The 22150-nt window shown below is 34.9% G+C and overlaps 1 protein-coding gene across 7 annotated transcripts in view; it reads right to left on the reverse strand.

Annotated features, from left to right (window-relative positions):
• Positions 1-22150, reverse strand: part of Atp11c (ATPase phospholipid transporting 11C) — a 223876-nt gene that overhangs the window by 75666 nt on the left and 126060 nt on the right. For all 7 annotated transcript variants that reach the window (XM_060375287.1, XM_060375285.1, XM_060375286.1 and 4 more), the window contains 10 exons: positions 20271-20399; positions 17839-17942; positions 15233-15283; positions 14078-14142; positions 13670-13751; positions 11285-11435; positions 10594-10791; positions 2233-2394; positions 1253-1404; positions 625-696 (listed from right to left, as the gene is read on the reverse strand). In XM_060375287.1, the coding sequence (XP_060231270.1) occupies positions 625-696; positions 1253-1404; positions 2233-2394; positions 10594-10791; positions 11285-11435; positions 13670-13751; positions 14078-14142; positions 15233-15283; positions 17839-17942; positions 20271-20399 (1166 nt within the window). The remainder of the gene's footprint in view (positions 1-624; positions 697-1252; positions 1405-2232; positions 2395-10593; positions 10792-11284; positions 11436-13669; positions 13752-14077; positions 14143-15232; positions 15284-17838; positions 17943-20270; positions 20400-22150) is intronic.

A 22150-nucleotide genomic window follows, 5' to 3' on the forward strand; every position in this document is an offset into this window, starting at 1 on the left:
TTTTCTTTGAAATTTCCCTGCATGTAGATATGCTGATAATAGCAGTAAAAGCTATTTTTTCACTGTATAACTTTAAAAAAAAAGACTACATAGGAATGGAAAACAAAGGTAAATTTAGAGGGGTTCTAGTGGGATTGTAATTTTTGGAATGCCTGTTACGGGATCAGACTCTGTGCCAGGTGTTGAGAATTGAGATGAATCTGCCGAAGAACTTACCATATTATAAAGGAGACAAAGGATAAAGAAAATAAGTACATTTCAAGTCCATTAAATACTTCCTTCAATCAAAACACTCAAAAGGAAGAGACAGGAGCACAGGAAAAAAAATCAACTGAAAGAATGCTTCTGGAAAGGGGTGTGTACTAGATTCTAAAAGAATGATATGATGAAGAAAGATGAATGCTTTTATACATGTTCTTCCCTGTGCTCTAAGTCATAGTCCCCTTTCTCCTATGAAAAGTATCTTTTCCTAACCCAACTATCTTTATACAAAACTCTGAAATGGGAGAAAACAGTTCAACAGTTCAATATTTAAAGGTACGTAAGTTTTCTTTCTGTTCAGATTCTATTTAATGTTCACAATTGGGTTAAAAATAACAAACATCAAAACACAGAGCTACTTACTCTTCTATTTCTTTTCTTTGGTTCTCTACTCTTATATGTCCATTCCAGTTTCCCAAAAATGTGAACCCAAACCTATCAAAAACAATAAATAGACTTGTGTATCTTTAAGAAACAATTTTTTGTTACCTTCACATTACCTATCCTTACAAACTCTTTTCTTCTTTTAAATGATCTTAATCTCCAATTGTATTTCCCTTTTCAAGATGAGTTGATAACAAAGAGTAAGGTAATGACTGACTACTACTGTATTCAAGAAAGAGACAGTTTTTAATTTTAATTTGCAGCAAACACAGTATGTGGTCCCTTAGTTACTTAGTCATCTTGAATCCCACAGGTAAACTGGATTGTCAGTTACCAAATAGCCTCAAAATTTGTGGCAGCACTCAGAAATAATGTGTTATAGAAAAGCTACAACTGTTACATGATTTATAAAATATAATATGGCAATTTGGACTTATGACTAGGGTGTATAAATGAGGCAAGCCAAACAAATGCATCACTATTTTCTTTTTGAACTTACATTATAGGAGAGACACATGATAGAATTACTGAAATAAATGAAAAGACATTAGATGAACTCTTATCATCCTGTGGTTTCCAGTTTTTCAGAAATACAAGAAATACATACTTTTTAGCTCCTTTCACCAAAGCTATTTCATCCGGTGAGGAGGAGATATATGTGAATTCAGTTGCTTCTGTAGGTCCATCAACAGAATCATTTGTTTTAATTTCTACGGTGTGACATAAGCACAGGGCACGCAGAAATAGTTCTTCTCGGTTCTGTGGAACAGAAACATAACAATTACTATTATTTTAATTTTTATCAGTAGCTAACCAGAAAATGAACAAATAAAAGGTAACATTCTGTTACCTTAATAACATCTCTAAGACACCAAGTAACAGAAATTTAGCAATTCCAAATACTCAAACAACTATATAGCAACTAACAGAATTATTGGTTCCTAGGCAGTATCCTTGGAATATTCATTAACTCATTCAGGTTAATGTAGTATTACCTACACCTAAGGAAGTGACCCCTTCATGGCCTAAGAGGTAGTTATGTGTCTAAGACACAATCTAGCAATTGTTCAAGTGTAAGAAATCTTTGATTCATTTAACATGTAAATTCTATAAATTTAAAGATTTGAAGAGACAACAATCTTAGAGGAGGCAATTTTAAAAAACAAAGCAAATCCATACATAGACAAGTTAATGTTTTGTTCAAGTGCCATTTCTCACATTCAACTTTTAAGTTCTAGTTGTTTACAAATGCTAAAGGTGTTAATAAAAGAAAAGTGTAGTCAAAAAAAATAAAAGGATTATTGGGGAGGAGGTCCTCCCCAATCAGTGGACTTGGAAAGGGCAGGGAGGAGATGAGGGAGGGAGGGAGGGATTTGGGAGGGAATGAGGGAGCTTGATACAGTTGAGATAAAGAGTTAACAAAATGTAACTAATAATAAAAATTAAAATAAAATAAAATGGGAAAAAAGGATTATTTAAAACTCTGTATCGTGCACCTATTAGAAATTCTGTATTTCTAATATACACTGGTAAAACATGCCTACAAAGATTGATTTCACGGGTAAATATTAACAGAAAACATGTCACCTTATCTGCTTTATCGAAATATGTTAAGGGCCCATCAGTCTGAGATAATCCATCAACTTCCTGAGTTGGGCCTTTATATTTGTGCCCATCTATGCAGCATTCAATGAATTCCATGCTATTTTCAGTGAGCGTTCCAGTCTTATCTGTAAATACATAATCCACCTAAAAACAAGGGCATAAACAAACATTTTCTTTAGTATTGGTTAAATTTTAGTTAGCTAGAGGAAGAGAGTTGTATTTCCATGGCTACGGAAACCACCTCTTCTAAGACTTGTCAAATGTTGGAATTATAGATGTAGTATTATCAAATGAATAAGAACGTTGTGAGCATTTTCAAAGATACAGAATTTTATTTAAATGTAGACTAACAGGACGGAAAACTATGACTATTTTATTAATGTAGACACCTTTAATTTAATCCTTTATTAAAATTTTTATATGGTCAAGTAAAAAATCAATTTTCCAAGAGGGAAACAATATAGTGAGCACCCCCTAACTGCCATGCACATAAACCAAAGAGGGGAAATGTAATAGAAATGTTCCTGGCATATAATAAAATGAAAGAAAAACTGATAAAACCATTTTCTTCCTTGAAAAGTACAATTAAAATTTTATTTCATTTTATAAATTAATTGGGTGTATGTTTGTGTGTGCATGCCATCACATACAACATGCATGTAATACACAGATAGAGGTTGGAGGTCAACTTGTAGAAGACAGTTGTCTCCTTCCATCATGTAGGATCCAGGGATCAATCTTAGGTCATCAGGCTGTTGACAAGCATCTTTACCTGGGGAATTTTCTTGTCAGGACAATTTTCAATAAAAACACTGCACTGAAGTAAAAGTATTACAACTATAGAACATATAAGACAGAAGAAAGAGAAATGTTAACAGTTACCTAGTTAGAAGATACAAAAGGTAAATGATGATACTGAGACTGATACTCCAACCAAGGACCATACAGGGAGATAACCTAGAACCCCTGCACAGATGTAGCCCATGGAAGCTCAGTCTCCAAGTGGGTACCCTAGTAAGGGGAACAGGGACTGTCTCTGACATGAATTGATTGGATTCCTCTTTGATCACCACCCTCTGAGGGGGGAGCAACCTTACCAGGCCACAGAGGAAGACAATGCAGCCACTCCTGATAATACCTGATAGACTAGGATCAGAAGGAAGGAGAGGAAGACCAGCCCTATCAGTGGACTAGGAGAGGGGCATGTGTGGAGAAGGGGGAGGGTGGGTGAGATTGGGAGGGGAAGAGGATGGGAGCTATGGGGGGGATACAAAGTAAATAAAGTATAATTAATAAAAATTAAAAAAGTCAAAGCACCAAAAAAATTACAAAAATTTTTCCCATGCCTATTTCTCAGATCCTCCTCAAAAATGTTTCCAAATTAAAAGCTTAAAATATGTATGTATATTTTTACAAATAATGTAATATATGATAAAGACATAAATTTTTCATTACAATAAATCATTTTGAGTACTTCCATTTATCTCAGTTATCTATTCTATTTATAACACCTGCATTTTAGAAACCCACAATTTTATTCTCCGTTTTGATAATTTATGCATAAATAGTTAAAATTATGGCCTGACAGGAACAAGTATAAGCAGAAGATTAAGTTTTTATTATGTAAAGAAAAAAAGAGATGAACTCCAGCAGTAGTTGCTAATTATTTTTCAAAGCTTTTCATGGCAGTGGCACTGACACAATAAAGCATTTTCGTCTTTTTTTTTTCCTATTAGCCAGCCATTTTTGAATTTTTTTTTAAATTGATCCCAGTGGTATCACTTTTGTATCATTTAGATTTTTCTAAATAAACTAAAATTCTTTGGGGCTTTCTATTCCTGATCAAAAATATTTACTTCCATTTTCCATGAATCCTGGGTTCCCATTCAGAATCTCTCTCTTTTTTTTTAATTACAACCATTTATTCTTTTTTTTCCATAATTTTATTTTTCTCATTAGTTACATTTTGTTAATTCTGTATCCCAGCTGTATCCCTCATTCTCTCCCCAATCCCATCCTCCCTCCCTCATCTCCTCCCTGCCCCTTTCCAAGTCCACTCCTGACAATCTCTTTTTTGTGTGCATGTATGTGGTAGTCAGAGGAGAACTTTGGATGTTGTTCTCCAGGAGCTGTCCTTCTCTCTTTTTCACTAGGGTCTCTTAATGATCTCAAGGAAGCTTGGCTAGCCAGTCACTTAGTCAGGGATCTGCCTATTTCCATGTCCCCAGTGATTGGGTTATAGTGCATGCTGCCACAGGCCTTTTGTAGGTTATTCCCATGGATAGAACTTATATTTTTGCACTTCTAAAGGAACCACTTTACTGACTGAGCTATCTTTCTAGCCCCCTTTCAGAATCTCTTTGCATTAGTTTTAAAGGTGGTAACCTCGAAATAAAATGTAGAATTCCTTTGCTCTGTGGAATAGTTTGGACAGTAAAGATGTACAAACAGCAAATCTCATAAGTAGAGGCCAACAAACTATAAACTAAAACATGCATTGTATTTTCAGTTATAAATTCCTAAGCAACGTTGATTCTGTTGGCCCTAGAATCAGAATACTAGGGCCATATTTACAGAATCATTTTCATATGTTATACATTCAGGAAAAGTATACAGGGGGCTAATTGTGATTGATATTAAAAAGTATTTTCATATTTAAAAGATGGGGCCAAAAGGAGAGACTACTGCTTGGCTCTCCCTCATAAACAAATACTTTAATGGTAGCTTTGAGCTGGATGAAAAGGCTCCGTTATCTCAGCAAATTCAAATTCATCATTTATACATTAGTTGTACATTATAAAATCTACATTTGATCTGCTTGTTTTCTGAAATAGCTTCTAACAAACATGGAATTTCCAGAGTGGTAAGAATGCCATTTTAAGATGATGGATCACGTCGTGTGGTGCTCATATTCAACATGCTGTGACAAGAGTGTCTCCACTAGATATTTCTTTGTTTTACTGGTGGATGTAGCAAGAGAGGTGGATGGTGATAAAGGACTATGCAATACCTGCTATCATGGGATGCTTCTTTCTATATATCCCCTTTCTCCTTTCCCAAACCACCTCAACTTTTTTCTTTCATCATTTAATCTGATGCCATGGTTGTAAGACTAGGGTGAAAATACTGAGTGATGGGCCTGGTGGTACAAGTCTATGATCTCAGCTATGAAGGAGGCTAAGGTTGGGTATTGCCTAGGTCAAGGACTACAGAGTGAGTTCAAGGCCAGCATGGGTAAGATCCTATCTCAAAAAAAATTGTTAGAGATATAGCTTAGTAGTTATAGGCTTGTCTAGCATGTCCTTGATTCAATTTCCAGTTGAAAAGCTAACCATGTATACACACACACACACACACACACACACACACACACACACACACATCAATTAACCAACCAACTAAACAAACAAACAAACAAAAAAAACCTATAAATGCTAGAGCATAGATGATTCCTAGACAAGAAATTTCAAGTTTTTAAATTTTTTTTCCTATAGGAAATAGTACTCAAGGTTCCATAAATGCTAAGCGAATACTCCATACTGAAGTACACTACCACATCCTATGTTTTAAAAACCCTTTGAAAATGTCTAAGGAGCTAATGTTAGTGGGTTGTGTCTTCAGCACACTTGAAAGTAACTGTACAGATAGCAGACCACATCTCCACCCTATCTGAATGGGTAGCTAATAGGCAACTCTTGACTAATTGCCTATATTTGCTTATAGTCTGGTTAAGCATAGCAAAACAAAACAAAACAAAACAAAATCACCTTTCTCAAAGCGAGAAAGTTTGGATATAAAGAAAAGGAGGAATCACAGTTGTGGCTCACAAATGAATAAATGGATTATGAAATGAGGGCAATCTAATACTACTTAATACCTTAAAGGGGGCACGGAGAAAGAGATGACAGTGTCTCCTAGTTCACTCAAATAAAAGCCTACTACTCCTAATTTTAGAATTGGATAAGTTTTGGATGAAGCCTACATTTCTCAGTATTCTCACCCTTAGAGACATTCTGCATAATGAATTAGAATAATTATTAATGATTGCATAGGATTCTCATAATGTTTCATTATCATTTGAGGTTGTATATCCTCTTGATGTAAAGGGATGGGTGTATTAAAATGGGAACAGATTGCTTTATAACAATAAATACCTATTTATTATCAATCTATGTTTCCTGAATATAATCTAAAAACCTCTGGTAATCCTAGAAAAAGGTATGTATATTTTATACACTACATACACATTTTTTAATATGGGGCAAGTCACCGGAGAAAGGAAGGCATTAATTAGATGGCTGAAACTTTCACCTCCATCTTGTAACCCCTGGAGGGGGGGTGGAATAAAGGAGTTGAAGGTTAAGCTGATCATCAATGGCTGATGAGTTAATCATTCTAATACATTTTGCTACTTCTATTGAACCCTCAAAACAAAACAAGACAACTTTTTAGATAGTTGATCCTGTGGAATTTCATGAAGGTTGGCAAACGGGTTGGTCTATACTCTTAGCCATGTACCTTGCCCTATGCACATGTCTTTTATTTGCCTACTCATCTGCATCCTTTCTCATAGCTATTTAAATAAAATGATAAGCAATGTTTTGTTTCCATGAGTTTTTGGGTCATGCTGTCAAAATAATGAGAATCAGTCAAGAGTCTGGAATACTTGATTTAAAGAACCTGCACATATGACTGGCATTTGAATGACAACAGTACTGTGGGATTTACCCTTCAATTTATATCTTCAGGTAGACAGTGTCAGACTTGGAGTTCTCTGGAGAATTTGGCTGGGTGTGTGTGTAGAAATCCACTCTATGGTCACATATTGTGACAATGTTGTGTTGAATTACTCTGAGAGCAGTAAAGGAAAAAACTTGAATTTTTCTGCTCTTTTTTAAAAAATTCTTTATTAATTACACTTCATTCACTTTGTATTCCCCTTGTGGCTCCCTCCCTCCTCCTGTCCCAATCCCTCCTTCCTCCCCCTTCTGCTCGTATGCCTCTCCCCAAGTCCACTGATAGGGAAGGTCTTCTTTTCCTTCCTTCTGATCCTAGTCAATTAGGTCTCATCAGGCTAGGCTGTGTTGTCTTCTTCTGTGGCCTGGTAATGCTGCTTTCCCCTCAGGGGAAGGTAATTTAGGCGCAGGCCAATCAGTTCATGTCAGAGACAGTCCCTGTTCCTATTACAATGGAACCCACTTGGATACTGAACTGCCATGGGCTACATCTTTGCAGGGGTCTTACGTTATCTCCATGCATGGTCCGTGGTTGGAGTATCAGTCTCAGGAAAAGACCACTGTGCCCAGATTTTTTGGTTCTGTTGTTCTCCTTGTGGAGTTCCTGTCCTCTCCAGATCTTACTGTTTCCCACTTCTTTCATTAAGATTCCCTGCACTTTTTCTGCTCTTTTAGTGAAGTTGCTTGCTACACAGGGGTTAGAACTCTTGAACTAGACTGAACACATGAAGTCACCCATCTTATAAGTTAAACAAAACAAATGTCAAATGCTTGAACCTAGGGTAGTGATGGCTCATACTTATATAATCCTAGTACTCTCAAGGCAGAGGCAGATGGATCCCTGTGAGTTTGATGTCAGTCTAGTTTCAAGTTCTAGGATAGCCAGGGCTGCATAGAGAAACCTTGATTTGAAAAAAAAAAAAAGGCTCTAACCTAAAGGGAACACTTAAACTAGAGGCTTTATCAGTTATAAACCTTGAGGAAAATCTCTTCATTTTTCTTTGAAGTAAAATACTTGATGTTTAAGACTGAATATAACGACTAAACATAAAGCTTAACAGTATGTCCAACCTACTACATGTGTTGATGAATACTGTGATTCACTTGACCAAAATTACTCTTAAAGATTCTTTCTATTGCCCCTTACCTCCTAATTTTTCTGATTAATTATAACCATACTAATATAGTTAGGTGTATTATGTTTGCCCAAGCAAGTAGTGGATAAATATGATTTGTTTTTAACTTCATAATAGTAACTTCAGTACACAGAACACATTCCAGGTACATGTTAGGACCTCAAAATAACAATTGTATTGGATTATTGGAATCAGTTTATAATTATTATTGGATTATTGGAATCAGTGCATAATTAGCCACAACATTGGAGAGAGAGATATAAAAGGTTAGTCCCATAATGTTTTCAAGATCCATTAAAACCATTCAGTTTTAAGAAATATTGGCACTTTATCATAAAATTTTATATAATCTCCTAATTGAATTCAGTCTCTTAAATCTCTTAAATATTTTGTTTCTTCCAACAAGCACTGTCCCAGTAATGTCTTTTTATACTTTTTTAAAACTAATAGGTCATTACAGCAACTGTTCACTACGGCCTTTATGGCAATAAACTGATACTACCTTTAGTAGCTTAAAGCTCTACAGATTGAATTATGACTCATGAAACAGGAAATTGGTTACACTTAATTTTAAGTGTAACAGTCCATTGAATGCTAAATAGCCTATGAAACTATTTCAAGACTTCTTTGCATTTTCATTCAGGTAGTTTCTATACATACAAGCTAATAATGATTCCAAGTTGTTTAGAAATTGTTTTAATTAAAGGAGTGATCTGCCATTAACTTTGTGATCTGAAGAAATGATAACCATATCCATAAATACAGAGTTTGGCTGGGGAACTGAATGGAAATTGAAACAAAAGCTGTAACCTCTTTCTACTGATCAAATTTACCAGATCATTACCCAAAGCTCTATTTTATTTCCTATAGTCTTAACACAATCTAGACAATAAGAGCCACACTAAACTATTCTTATAAGTAATATGATTACTGGTAAAGAGGAAATCTGAAAGAATGAGGTAAGAGTCCTATCAAGAGGCATCTTCCCTAGACATCCTGTCTGTCTGTTGAACGCATTAAGTTTAAACTACGGAATGACAGCTATTACATTTGCATAAGTAGTTGAGGCTAACTTTAACTTCTCCTTCTGGATAGGGTAAATTCCTATAATTAGGCAACAAACAAGACACACATTTACTTGACATCCAGCATAAACTGGTAGCTTGTGCATTCAAATGTCTTCTCATGCCAAAAGCCTATAGAATAATACTTTTCATTGAGATTAAAGTAACTCTTCTAACTTGGCCCCTATATGTGGCTGGTATCAACTATGACAGCCCACTTAATCAATGAAAGAATCACTTGGAAATATCTAAGGGAAATGCCACTGATTCACTTATTTCTTGTACTGTTTCAGCATTTCTAGAATCTCTGAGGAAGGTATACACCAAGGTCGGAGCTATTAGTATATTTGAAGCCAGTTCTAAACAAAATAGTATGTCCAAAGTCCTTTTATCCTGTCAATTCCAATTGTGAAATGGTACTTTGGCTTATACAAAGGTTGTGTCGAGTGTGGGAAAAGAGGCTGGAGAGAAGGCTCAATGATTAAGAGCACTGGCTGGTCTTCCAGGGGACAAAGGTTCACTTCCCAGCACCCACATGGCAGCTTATGACCATCTGTAACTCTAATTTTAGAGAATCTGATGCCCTCTTCTGGCTCCCCAAGACACTGTAAACACATATCCAGAAACATACATGCACTCAGGATACACATACACATAAAATAAAAATAAAGGTTAAAAACAAAAATTTAAAAAGGGAAGATATAGAGAGAATGAGCAGTAAATGGGCTAAATTCAGGCAGATTGGAGGTAAAGATGCAAATCAGCACCATTTCAAACTAGTGAGCTTTGTTCTAGCATAGTTTCATTGCCTGAATTTGGAAAGCCAAGGCAAGAAGATAACCAAAAAAAAAAAAAAAAAAAAAAAGATTTGCCTAGGCTACAAGGAGGTACATTCAAAACCTACCTATGCAAGTAAGCAACTCCTTTCTCAAATTTAAAGTAAAAGAGAGGTGAATATACTACAACCCAGTTGTAGAGCATTTGCCTACTATTCTTGATATCTTAGGTTTAGTCCCCAAAACTAATGAAAACAAAATACTAATGAGTTCCAGGATGGTCAGGGCTACACAAAAGAAAGCCTGTCTCAAAAACAAAATAAAAAGTCCTTGCTTGAATCACAGGTTATACTGCATTAGAAAATAAATGTGTCCCATTTACCCAATCTGTAAGGAGGTATCCAGAAGCAGAAAGACACACATGGTATATACTCACTTTTAAGTGGGTATTAGACATATAATATAGCATAAACATACTACAATCTGTACACCTAAAGAAGCTAAGCAAGGAGGAGGACCCTGGGAAAGATGTTGAATCCTCTCTCAGAAAGGCAAACGGGACAGAAATAGGAAGAGGGAGAAAATAGTGAAAAGGACAGTATATTAGTTTAACCAAAAATTATGTTCTCACCTGACCAAGCTCTTCATTAAGGTCTGATGTATTAACCAAGGCTCCTTCATTAATTTCTTCATCGAAAAAGTCTTTATCCCATGAAATAAAGAATGAACCTAAAAATTTCTGCATTTCTACTGTGACATACATGGAGACAGGGATAATAAAGTTGAAGAGAACCATAAATGATAAAAAATCGGTGAACATCTTCAAAACCTAAAGTAAGACATAAGTCAGGTTAATCAGATTAACAACTTTCTCAAATGAATACAATATAAAATGTTTTTTTTCTATTTCAACACTTAATACACTATTAACATAAAGAACCTTCCTAATAATGCTCTATCACTATCATCAAAATTATAGTATTAAGAAGATTTTAGAACACTCTGATTTTATCTATATTTTTCAGTGTATGTACTTTCTCCTTTAATACTTTTCACCTCATTAAGTCCTAAGTTCCCCTCACCCATAGACAGGGACATTCAGAGTTCATATGGAGAAATTGTACAAGTTCACATTGAATTAAAATACCAGAAAACTCATTCTTTTTTTCTAATCTCTTAACAAGAGTTAAAATAAAAGCAGACATACGTAAAGTAAACAACAACAACAACTAAATCAAAAGTTATAATTTTTCTAAGAAGAGTTTCAGTAAAAGGTAGCCTAGTCACAGAAGAGTTAATACTTCTCATTGTAAATAAATTACCTTAAAAGTCTCTCGTTCCTTTGGAGTCTTTTGGTTATACCATGGTTCATCATTGTATGGGGTACTTTGCCAAACATACTTTAGAGTTGTGCATACCACAGCTTTGGTCAGTAAGATAAATAAATAAACAATCAAGAAGGCATTAATGGATCTGAAAAATAAGATAACATGTCTAATTATTTAATATATAAACAAGATAAATTTAATTCAATTTTAATTATTTAATACATAAACAATATAAATTTAAGTCAATTTTAATTTAGTTTTAACTAATCTGAAGTGTCTCTTGTATATATTATATAATCATAGCTCAATTTTTAATGTAAGAACCTTAATTATCATAGCAGAAGAATCACTGTTAAGTGGCAAACTGAAAAACCTAGACCTAAACAGTTTCTTGATCACTAACATTCCCCAAGGTAAAATGTATGGTTAATCAAAAATACCTTTAGTAAGGTTCCTATGAAATAACTGGAAATGGAGATATTCATATATACTAGTACCTATACTCAACCTTTACAGAAGGTGTAGTTTGCTCCTTCTCCTGAAAAACTAAATATTTCAAACTTAAGGTAGAATAGCAAATGTGAACCTCAAGCTCAGCACATATTCTCTTAACATTACTTTACTGCTCAATTCTGGATAAAGCACAATGAATCATATCCGTACCTACAAAGAGAGAAGTGTATCTGGTACCTATAATCCCAGGCAGAAGCAGAAGGATTAAAAAAAATCAAGGTCCTGTCCTCTCCAGCTCTTACTATTTCCCAGAGGACAGGGTCTCCACAAGGAGAGCAGCAGAACAAGAAAATTTGAACATAGGGAACTTCCCAGTGACTCATACTCCAACCAAGGACTATTCATGGAGATAACCTAGAACCCCTGCACAGATGTAGCCCAGGGCAGTTCAGAGTCCAATTGGGTTACATAGTAAGGTGAAGAGGGACTGCCTCTGACATAATCTGATTGGCCTGCTCTTTGATCACCTCCCTCTGGGGGGGGGGGGGGTGCAGCCTTACCAGGCCACAGTAGAGGACAATACAGCCACTTTTGATGTGAACTGACAGACTAAGATCAGAAAGGAGAGGAGAACCTCCCCTATTAGTGGACTTGGGGAGTGGCATGCAAGCAGAGGGAGGAGGGAGGGTGGGATTGGGATGGGAGGAGGGAGGGGCTTATAGGGGGATGCAGAATGAATAAAGTGTAATTGATGAAAAATTTAAGAAAAAAAAAATTTGTATCTGCCACTTTTATGATTATGTTTGAAACATAAAATATTTGAAAAGAAAAAAAAAAATCAAGGTCATCCTCAGCTTATATAGCTAGCTTAAAACCACAATGGGTTTTGTAGTAAAACCTAATGATTGTTTGGATTTCCGCAGTGTCTGTATTATGTCCCCCTTTTCATTTCCAATTTAGCTGCTTTGAAATGAGAGCAACAGAACCAAGAAATCTGGGCAGAGGGGTCTTTTATGAGACTGATGTCCAACCAAGGACCATGCAAGGAGATAACCTAGAACCCCTGCACAAATGCAGCCCATGGCAACTCAGTATCCAAGTGGGTACCTTAGTAAGGGGAAGAAGGACTGTCTCTGACATGAATTCAGTGGCTGGTTCTTTGATCATCTCCCCATGAGGGGAGGTGGGGGGGTGGGCAACCTTACCAGGCCACAGAAGAAGACAATGCAGCCACTCCTGATGAGACCTGATAGGTTAGAGTCAGATGGAAGGGGAGGAGGACCTACTTATCAGTGGACTTGGAAAGGGGCATGGGAGAAGATGAGGAAGGGAGGATGGGATTGGGAGGAGATGAGACCGGGAGTACAGCTGGGATACAAAGTGAATAAACTGTAATTAATATAAAAAATAAATAAAATAAAATAAAAAGAAGTTAAAAAACATATTGGGCTACATGGGACTGTGAAACACACACACAAATAAAAGCCAATAAAAATTAATTAAAAAATAGAAACCTCTGCTAATAGCACCTACCTACCTTAATGATCTACTACTCCAATGTCCACATAAACCATATTGTAGAACAAATATCAACTAAAATACCCCAAATCCAGCAAAAAAGGAAATGAATTTACAGTTTAGGTAAATAGTACCATTTAAAAACTATGTATGCTTAATTAATTCATCTATTATCTTTAAGAACTTTTCTTCATCTGTAGAAAGAGTCTAATATAAATTACTTCATGGAATTATTCAGAGGATTGACTCAAATCAGATATAAATATATTTCAGTAACAAAAAGTAGTGTTCAAAAATGTAGCTGCTATTATTGTGGGTTCTGAACTTCTGCTATTGTTATTTGGAGTTACTGAAGAAATAACTATTTCAATCAATAATGACTAAAAAGAAATTGTTGCACATACTAACTTTTCGACAGCAGAACGTTTCTGAGATTTCCCTTGGTAGTTCAAAGCCATTTTTGTTTCCATTCCAGTGTAAACAGCAACTCCTAAAGAATAGCAGAATATAACAAAAAGCTGGTTATAGGTAAACTTGTTAGCCAACCTTCTACCTGTATGATTTGGTGAATTTTTCATTCCATAAGGGTGAGAATTCTAAGTCTTCTTTCTACTCATTAGCTGATATACCACTTATATTCATATTGAATTAGTATAAAGTGTCATAACCATGTTAATTTATCATCTGGTAAATTTTCAACACATAAATATACACTGAGAATAAAAGGCAGGTATCTGCCATGTTCACTTTTAAACATGCAATATATATAGGCTTTATGAAATACATTTGTAACAGCATATTTTAAAAGTTGTTCACCATATATCTTCTTGGTATTTTTAAGTGTAGCTCCTTTCAGCAAAAGATTTTCAGGTCCCAAAGACCTAAATAAAAAGAAGCATACTTTATTGAAACAATGTATAACGTCATCAACACTGGGAAAAGATTTTTTTTTCCCTGACACACATCTATCTCCAAGAGGTTCAGAAAGTATCTATTTCTACCATATGCTTACTCCCCAGGATGAACAGAATGATCGCTCTTTGAAGTGACTTGAGGGTAGCAGCACAGATGGGAGCGTAGTGCTGAAGTAGCCAGCAACATGCAGAGGTAAAGAAATGCACAGAAGGATCAGAGGACTATGACTCATAGATAGCAAGACAAGAGCTACAAGAAGTGAGAAATACAGGGTAACAGATAAAAAGCCTGGCAAGGCAAATGCCAAGCTGCAAAAACACAATGACATCTTTGTAGAGAATAAATCTGACTTCTGGAGGATCAAGGCAAAATGGAAAATCTAAGGCAATTAATTATAAGATAAATGAGGAAAGAAAGCATCCTGTTTGTTTGAATCACCTTATAAATGATTAACCTTATATTTTATTTAGGTCCAAGTAATTTTTCTAGCATGTTGCTCACTGCCTAGACCCTTATTTACTCTCCCATAAAGCACTGTTCTCCAGCTTTATTTTCAACGTTGTCAGCAATTATACAACCAAGGAAAATATATGCAATGTCTAGAACAGTTTTGAAAAAGCAGTAAAAAGGTACAGAGCTCTGTTCTTATTTTTTGATTAAAACCTTTTCTGGATATAATTATTGTATTTGTGTGGAAGCACATGCCAAAGAATGTCTATGTGTAGTAGTCAGAGGAAAACTTTATGAAGTCAGTTCTCTCCTTTCACCTTTAAAGTAGGTTCTGGGAATTGAACTGAGGTAGGTAGGCTTTTGTGGCAAGTGTCTTTATTGGTTGAACCATTGGCTGGTCCCATGGAGCTCTGTTCTTTTGGAAGCACTATACATTATTTCAACAATAATCAGAGCAAACCTACCACCACAACCCTACTAATTATAAGGTTATTTAGTTATATTTTTGTCACTGTATTTAAGGAAAGATGTTTGACTATTTTAGTGGTTTTAAAAGAGAAACATCCCTCCTTTCAAAAGGGTAGATAAAAGGAATAACAAACTAACCTGGCAACAGCCTCAATACTATTACTATAGATACTGATTCGCCCAACAAACCTGTTAAAACAAAACAACATAATAACAATGTAAAATCCAAATACCAGCAATTGAAAATTCATCAGAGTACAAATAAAAAAAATTACATTCTGAATGAATTGAAAATATTATTAGGCTTCTGGAAATAATTACATTAAAACTATATAATGTTTAAATCTAACCTTTAAAACAATATTACAAATTATAAGAGTATAAACAAAGATTTTAAATTAGCTGAAATTCTATTTGGTATTATACATATACACACTACCGTATACAATATATTTCTAAAAATAATGTATTGTATATAAATGTTTTAGATTCATGTGAAGAATAATGATTTCTTATACTATAAACAATTTTCAAAAAAATGAGTTTTTCAGTGGTTTTTACATGTGAGCCTTGCATATGACTGACAGGGGGATGAAGGAAGTTTATTAAAGCACAGATTTCTAGGTCCTATTTTTTAAACTTCTGTGTCAGATTCTCAAGTTATACTGGTATTGCTGGTCCCAGGCCCAACTTTGGAGACGTACAGACAATAAACACTTGACTTCCACCTTGAAAATGTTGAGTTTGGATCTGGCAATTGATCTGATCCATGCACTTGATATGGCTGGACTTAAGGTAACCTACATTTCTACAAAACAGGATAAAAGACCTAACCTCTACTTAAGGAGACTATTATACTTACTTTGTAATCTGCATAATAGTATTTTCTGCATAGAAAATAGTTTTTAGTACTATAACATGTTATATGGTTTAAACACTTTTAAAACATTTTGAGTTTCAAAATATTTTATTAATTCTTTGGAGAAGTTCATAAAACTTATTGTATTTTGATCATATTACACCCCTGCAACTTCTCCTAGATTCATATCCACATCTCTACCAACCCAAATTCATGCTCTCTTTTAAAAACATTGCGTGACCATATGTGTGTCTCTGTGTGAGGTTGTGCATGTTAATACAAGGACCCAAGGAAGCCACAGGCATTAGATACCATGAAGTTGGAATTATTGGTGGTTAGGAGCAGTCTAATGTATGTGTTATGCATGCTTTTAACCAGAGTTATCTCTGTAGTGCCTCACTTTGAATCACTATTATATACAAAATATGACGATCTACCTATTCACTCATTCTAATGTTAACTGGATAGATGCTAAAGATACAATATACTAAAAAGGCATAATCTTTGCCCTAAGAAAGATGAGTGAATTGATAAATACAGTACAAGTGATTGTTACTAGAATATTAGAAATACTTGTTATTCTGAAGTCATATTTCAAGGGATTCAGCTTAGGTATATTAGGATAACCTTGTCTATCCTAAATTCTTCATATTTACGGCAACTAAAAAGACCATGGGTTTCTCTTATATATATGCAAGTATGTGTGTGAAACATACACATATTCTCATGCAGAATAAGCCACCCCTTTTCTGTGATTTCACTGACTTTGCATATATCTCTATTACTATACTGTAAGCTTAGCTTTATTAACTGATATCCTTTGCTCATTGAGTTCCTGGAAAGTGGAGATTTTTTGTTGTTGTTGTTGTTTGATTCTGGTTTTTCATGACAGGGTTTTTTCTGTGTAATAACTCTGGTTGTCCTGGAATTTGCTCTGTTGACCAGGCAGGCCTTAAACTCATAGAGATACACCTGCCTCTGTCTCCTGAGTGCTTGGATTAAAGGCATTCACCACCACTGGCTCTCAGTCTTAGTATCATGATGAACATACAAAATAAAAAGGAAATTTTAAAAAAAGAGAAAGAGAAAAAAAGAATAAAAGGGGGAGAGGAGGCAACATTTCTCAGAGTAGGATATTTTCTCTACTGTTCCATATAAGAGTAAAACAAATCCAGCTATTTGGTCTTCCATTATGACTACCAACATGAATTAACATGATGGCTTGCCTATATAGTGGTTGTTACCTGCAACAGTGGTATAGAATAAAATTAATTAATAACCACAGTAACAAACCCTAATCAAACTAATGAGTCCTAGGTTCTAATGACAATTTTTTGACAACCCACAATGAATGATTATCAAAAAACTATATCTAGGAGCCAGAAGAAAACATACCTCTTTACTGGTCTTTGACCTTAATGACTTATGGTAGACAACAGATGGCCTATTTGTAGTCTCCAGTTCATAATTGTCATTAACAAGAAAAGATGGTGTGCCTATTAATTGTATTGTTCCATATCCTCTTTTTGTTTCATGTTGTACAAGATGCAAAATGTTTATTTTTGTTTTAATTAACTCTGGATACTCCATTAGTCTAATAAATGAGTTTTGGGTAACTATCTAAAAAACAGATAGCTATATTTACAAGTAACAAACAAATAAACACAAACCAGAGGATGCCAAGGTCCATAATGATTTATCTTAGGCTGGTAGTGAGCAATGCTGATTTAATTCATTTCCCTTCCCAGGAGAAAAAAAAAAAACAGCTTATAAAATATATACAAGATTAAGCTGGTAAATAAACACTGAGTGTTTGCTATACTGGTGGCAAAAAAAAAAAGCAGAGACAAGAGACATCATTAAAGTGAAACAAGGTGCTTCTTACTTATAGAGGTCAGGCTGAGGCTGTTCACATTCAATTGCTGCTCGGAGCTTATCAATGGATTCGGCTGTACACAGTGTAATGGTATCTCGTACTGCATAATGTATCTATAGGAAGGCACAAGATAATCAAATATATATATGTAGTTCTATTTTATAACTGGATAGCCAAATGATTTCCGAAACAGTATGTTTCAGAGTAAGAGAATATTACAGCAGACTATTACAAATGCTGATAGGCATATCCCACCAAATAAATTGGAGGATACTATTCTTAAACTATATTACAAATAATTAGATAGGTAACCTTGCCCCAAAATGATTTCAAATGTTTAAAAAAAACAATTAAAAACATTCCTTGACAATGAGTATTACATTTGTAGTATGCATAAAATTAGCTGATATCCCCATAGAAGATTTTAATATTTTTTTATATATAAAACCAAGATTTGAAAAACAAATTATTACTGGTTACATTACACAAACAGTTAAAACTGTTACACATGGGTATATTTTATATAGGATCAGGAAGATAATGTCTTATATTCAATGATTAAGACAGTCTACATATATGTATCACACTCGCAATATATCCAAAAAACAAGACAAGGTTCAATGAGCCTATTTATAAGCTGTCAACAAAGGTTAATGCAGATTCAATTATTACACCGTTCATGCACAAGGGAAAGCTGTTAACACAGTCTTTGGGTATGTTAGAAAACTTCTTGCTCTACATTTAAAACTACTACCTTACTTTAAAATTTCTGATTTATTGCCACTGAAAGAAATAAAAGAAAACTGAAATTTTTCTTCCTCTAAACAATATTTTCAAAGTTAGAGAATCTTTTCAAAAATATTTTAATATATTTTTTTATTTATTACAATTAATTCATTTTGTATCCCAGCTGTAGTCCCACTCTTGTCCCCTCCCAATCTCTCCATCCCTCATCTCATCCCATGCTCCTTCCCCAGTTCACTGATAGGGGAGGTCCTCCTCCCCTTCCATCTGACCCTAGCCTATCAGGTCTTATCAGGACTGTCTTTCATAGTCTTCCTTTGTGGCCTAGTCAGGTTGCAACCCCTCATGGGAAGGTGATCAAAGAGCAAGCCACTGAGTTCATGTCAAGAATTCTCTATTTTATCTTGATAATCTTTAAATGCAATTCAAATTTTTTGAAAGGTAGAGACACCAGTAACTTAGTGCTATATGCCTGAAACACAGAATCAGTAAAGAGTAATAAGTAAAACTTTTATTTCATATTCTGAGTCCAACTCCTTAACTTTACAGGGAAAAAAAATCAAACAAACAAGTAGGAAACCTCCCCAGAGATACACCCAGAAGTGAGTCCATTAGTATCACTATTTTTTTTTTTTAATCAGGATCTCTCCATGTAGAACTGGCTAGGCTAGAATACCCTATGAAGATCGGGATGGCCTCAATCCTGTAGAATACCGAATGACAAAGGTTGAAAAGTAGCTTTGTAAGAAAGTACCAGAAAAGCAAATTATCTACTATTTTGGGTTAAATTGACTATAATATACTTAAAATTCCTTCTAATTACAATAAACAAAACACTTACTAAACTATATCCTAAGGTATTAAAATGTCAACAAATTACTCCATATTAGATTGTCTATATCACTGGGATAACTCCCTCCCCCCTCCCATTCTCTCTGCCCTTCTCCCTCCTTCCATCCCTCCCTCTCTCTCTCTCTTTCTCTGATTGTATGAGAATGGGTATTTGAACTATATGTGTATCTGTGTACCATTTGTGTGTCTATTGTCTGAGCATGTTGGAGAGTTGGATCCTCTGGAACTGGAAGTACAGATGATTGTGAGCTATTATGTGGGTTCTAGGAATTGATCCGGTGTCTTCTAGAAGAACAGTCAGTGCTCTGAACTATGGAACTATTTCTCCAGGCCCAGAATAAACCTTTTAAACAAAAATTTGTTAACCTTTAAAGTTAAAAATGGATCAATTTATAAATTTACAATACTTGAAGTTGTTTTTGTAGTTACGTAGTTTTAGCTCACAAGTGTTCTCACTTCTAAAGGTCTAGGGAGGTAACAAAGCTCTCGAAGTTCTTTGTGCATATGTAAGCCAGAAGTTCTAAATACAACAATAAAAACACAAACAAAAATGTTTATATAAAGTGTTAATGGAGCTATAAAAATATTAAACTTAAGTGATACTATAAAAATTGTGATGGCTTTTGTTTAGGGCATGGCTCTAACCCTAACCCCCAAAACAGAACCTTTTTCTCCAAGGTAGGTATTTACTTAGAAGCTAAAAGATAATTATGCAACAGCTGTCTACAAGTACAAAAATTCCACAAAATGAGGTAAGTATCTAAGGAGTGTTAGGAGACAATACTGTCTTACTAACCATTCTGAAAAAAAAAAAAAAAGCTCAGGTCATGTTTAGTCTCCATTACCTTGCAATTAGATTCACCATCAAGACTGGCTGTAGTGACATAACAGGTTCCATCAGTTGTGCAGGACGACAGAAGAATAAGATCACATGGAAAGGTTTCATCTGCTTGTACTTCTACTACATCACCAACCTAAAATAATAGAACAAATGTTTTAAATTCTAAACAAAGCATTTAGCATTCTGCATATTAAAGCAAAAAACTTTTTTTAACAGACATCTACATATCTGGGGCTTTGAGAGTATCCTGGCATCCTAGACAATATGCAAAGAGATGAAACTATTACTGAACAGTCAGAATCATCTTTAAGGTGATAAGAATTAAGGATACTTTCAGAATTATCAGAACTGTTGTACGATAAACATTCTGAAAACCATGTGTTCTGTGTTCTCTGATATTCCTGGCACTGATATATAATCAGATAGTTACTATTGCCATTTCAAGAATAAAGCAAGAAAATCTATAGGTTTCAAGTTAGATGCTTTATGACCAAAAACCTACATGTTTTCACTTTGAACCATATATATTTCAGCATATTTTATCTGCAGTTATGATTGTTAATATCTTTCTTTAGTGTTTAGAAAACCTCGGCTAACTGAGTAAAGCATTAGTTTTTCCAATAATTTGTGGGTGGGGGGGCTTTTCTGTAGATCACCTTTCCAGGAATTCATCCATCAGAAGAATCAGTTAATATAGCAATAACAATCTCTTATCAGCAAGTACCCTGAACCCCAGAAGAGAAAAAACTTGAGAGATTACATCTTAAACAATTCAGTGATGGAGAAAACAAAGTATGAAGTGAAGACTTTTAAACCTGAGTTCATATCCCAGCTTTGTCACTAAATGATATGACCTTAGATAAATGTCATAAATCTAACTAACGATGATTATAATGACAGCAGATGACTGATGTTTGAAATAATGATACAAGTATAACATTAAGTAATGTGCCTGGCACATATTAACTATATTATGGATGTCAATTATACTTAATAATACAATATAACTACTTCATTTACAGATTGTTAATATAAGAATATATTTCTTGAGAAGGATATAAGAAGCCCTTTAGATAACACTTCCTAAAAATTTTCATGGCACACCACACAGAAAATGACCCTGCTTAAAATTAACAACAGAAAGATCTCCCGTGCTCATGGATTGGTAGGATTAACATTGTGAAAATGGCCATACTACCAAAAGCAATCTACAGATTCAATGCAATTCCCATCAAAATACCAATTCAATTCTTTACAGACCATGAAAGAAAGATTCTCAGCTTCATATGGAGAAACAAAAAACCTAGAATCTCCAAAACGATCCTGTACAACAACAGATCATCTGGAGGTATCTCCATCCCTGATCTCAAGCTGTACTACAGGGCAACAGTAATAAAAACTGCATGGTATTGGCATAGAAACAGAAAGGAGGATCAACGGAACCGCATAGAAGACCCAGAAATAAACCCACACACCTATGAATACTCGATATTTGACAAAGAAGCCAAATCCATTCAATGGAAAAAAGACAGCATCTTCAACAAATGGTGCTGGACCAGCTGGATGTCTACATGCAGAAAAATGAAAATAGATCCATATTTATCACCCTGCACAAAACTAAAGTCAAAGTGGATCAAGGACCTCAACATAAAACCAGATACTCTAAATCAATTGGAAAAAAAAAGTGGGGAACAGCCTAGAACTCACTGGCACAGGATATAACTTCCTGAACAGAACACCAACAGCACAGACTCTAAGAACAACAATCAATAAATGGGACCTCATGAAACTGAAAAGCTTCTGTAAAGCAAAAGACACTGCCATCAGAACAAAACGACAACCTACAGACTGGGAAAGGATCTTCACCAACCCTATATCTGACAG

Source organism: Meriones unguiculatus, chromosome X (genome assembly GCF_030254825.1).
Source record: "Meriones unguiculatus strain TT.TT164.6M chromosome X, Bangor_MerUng_6.1, whole genome shotgun sequence".
NCBI lineage: Eukaryota > Metazoa > Chordata > Mammalia > Rodentia > Muridae > Meriones > Meriones unguiculatus.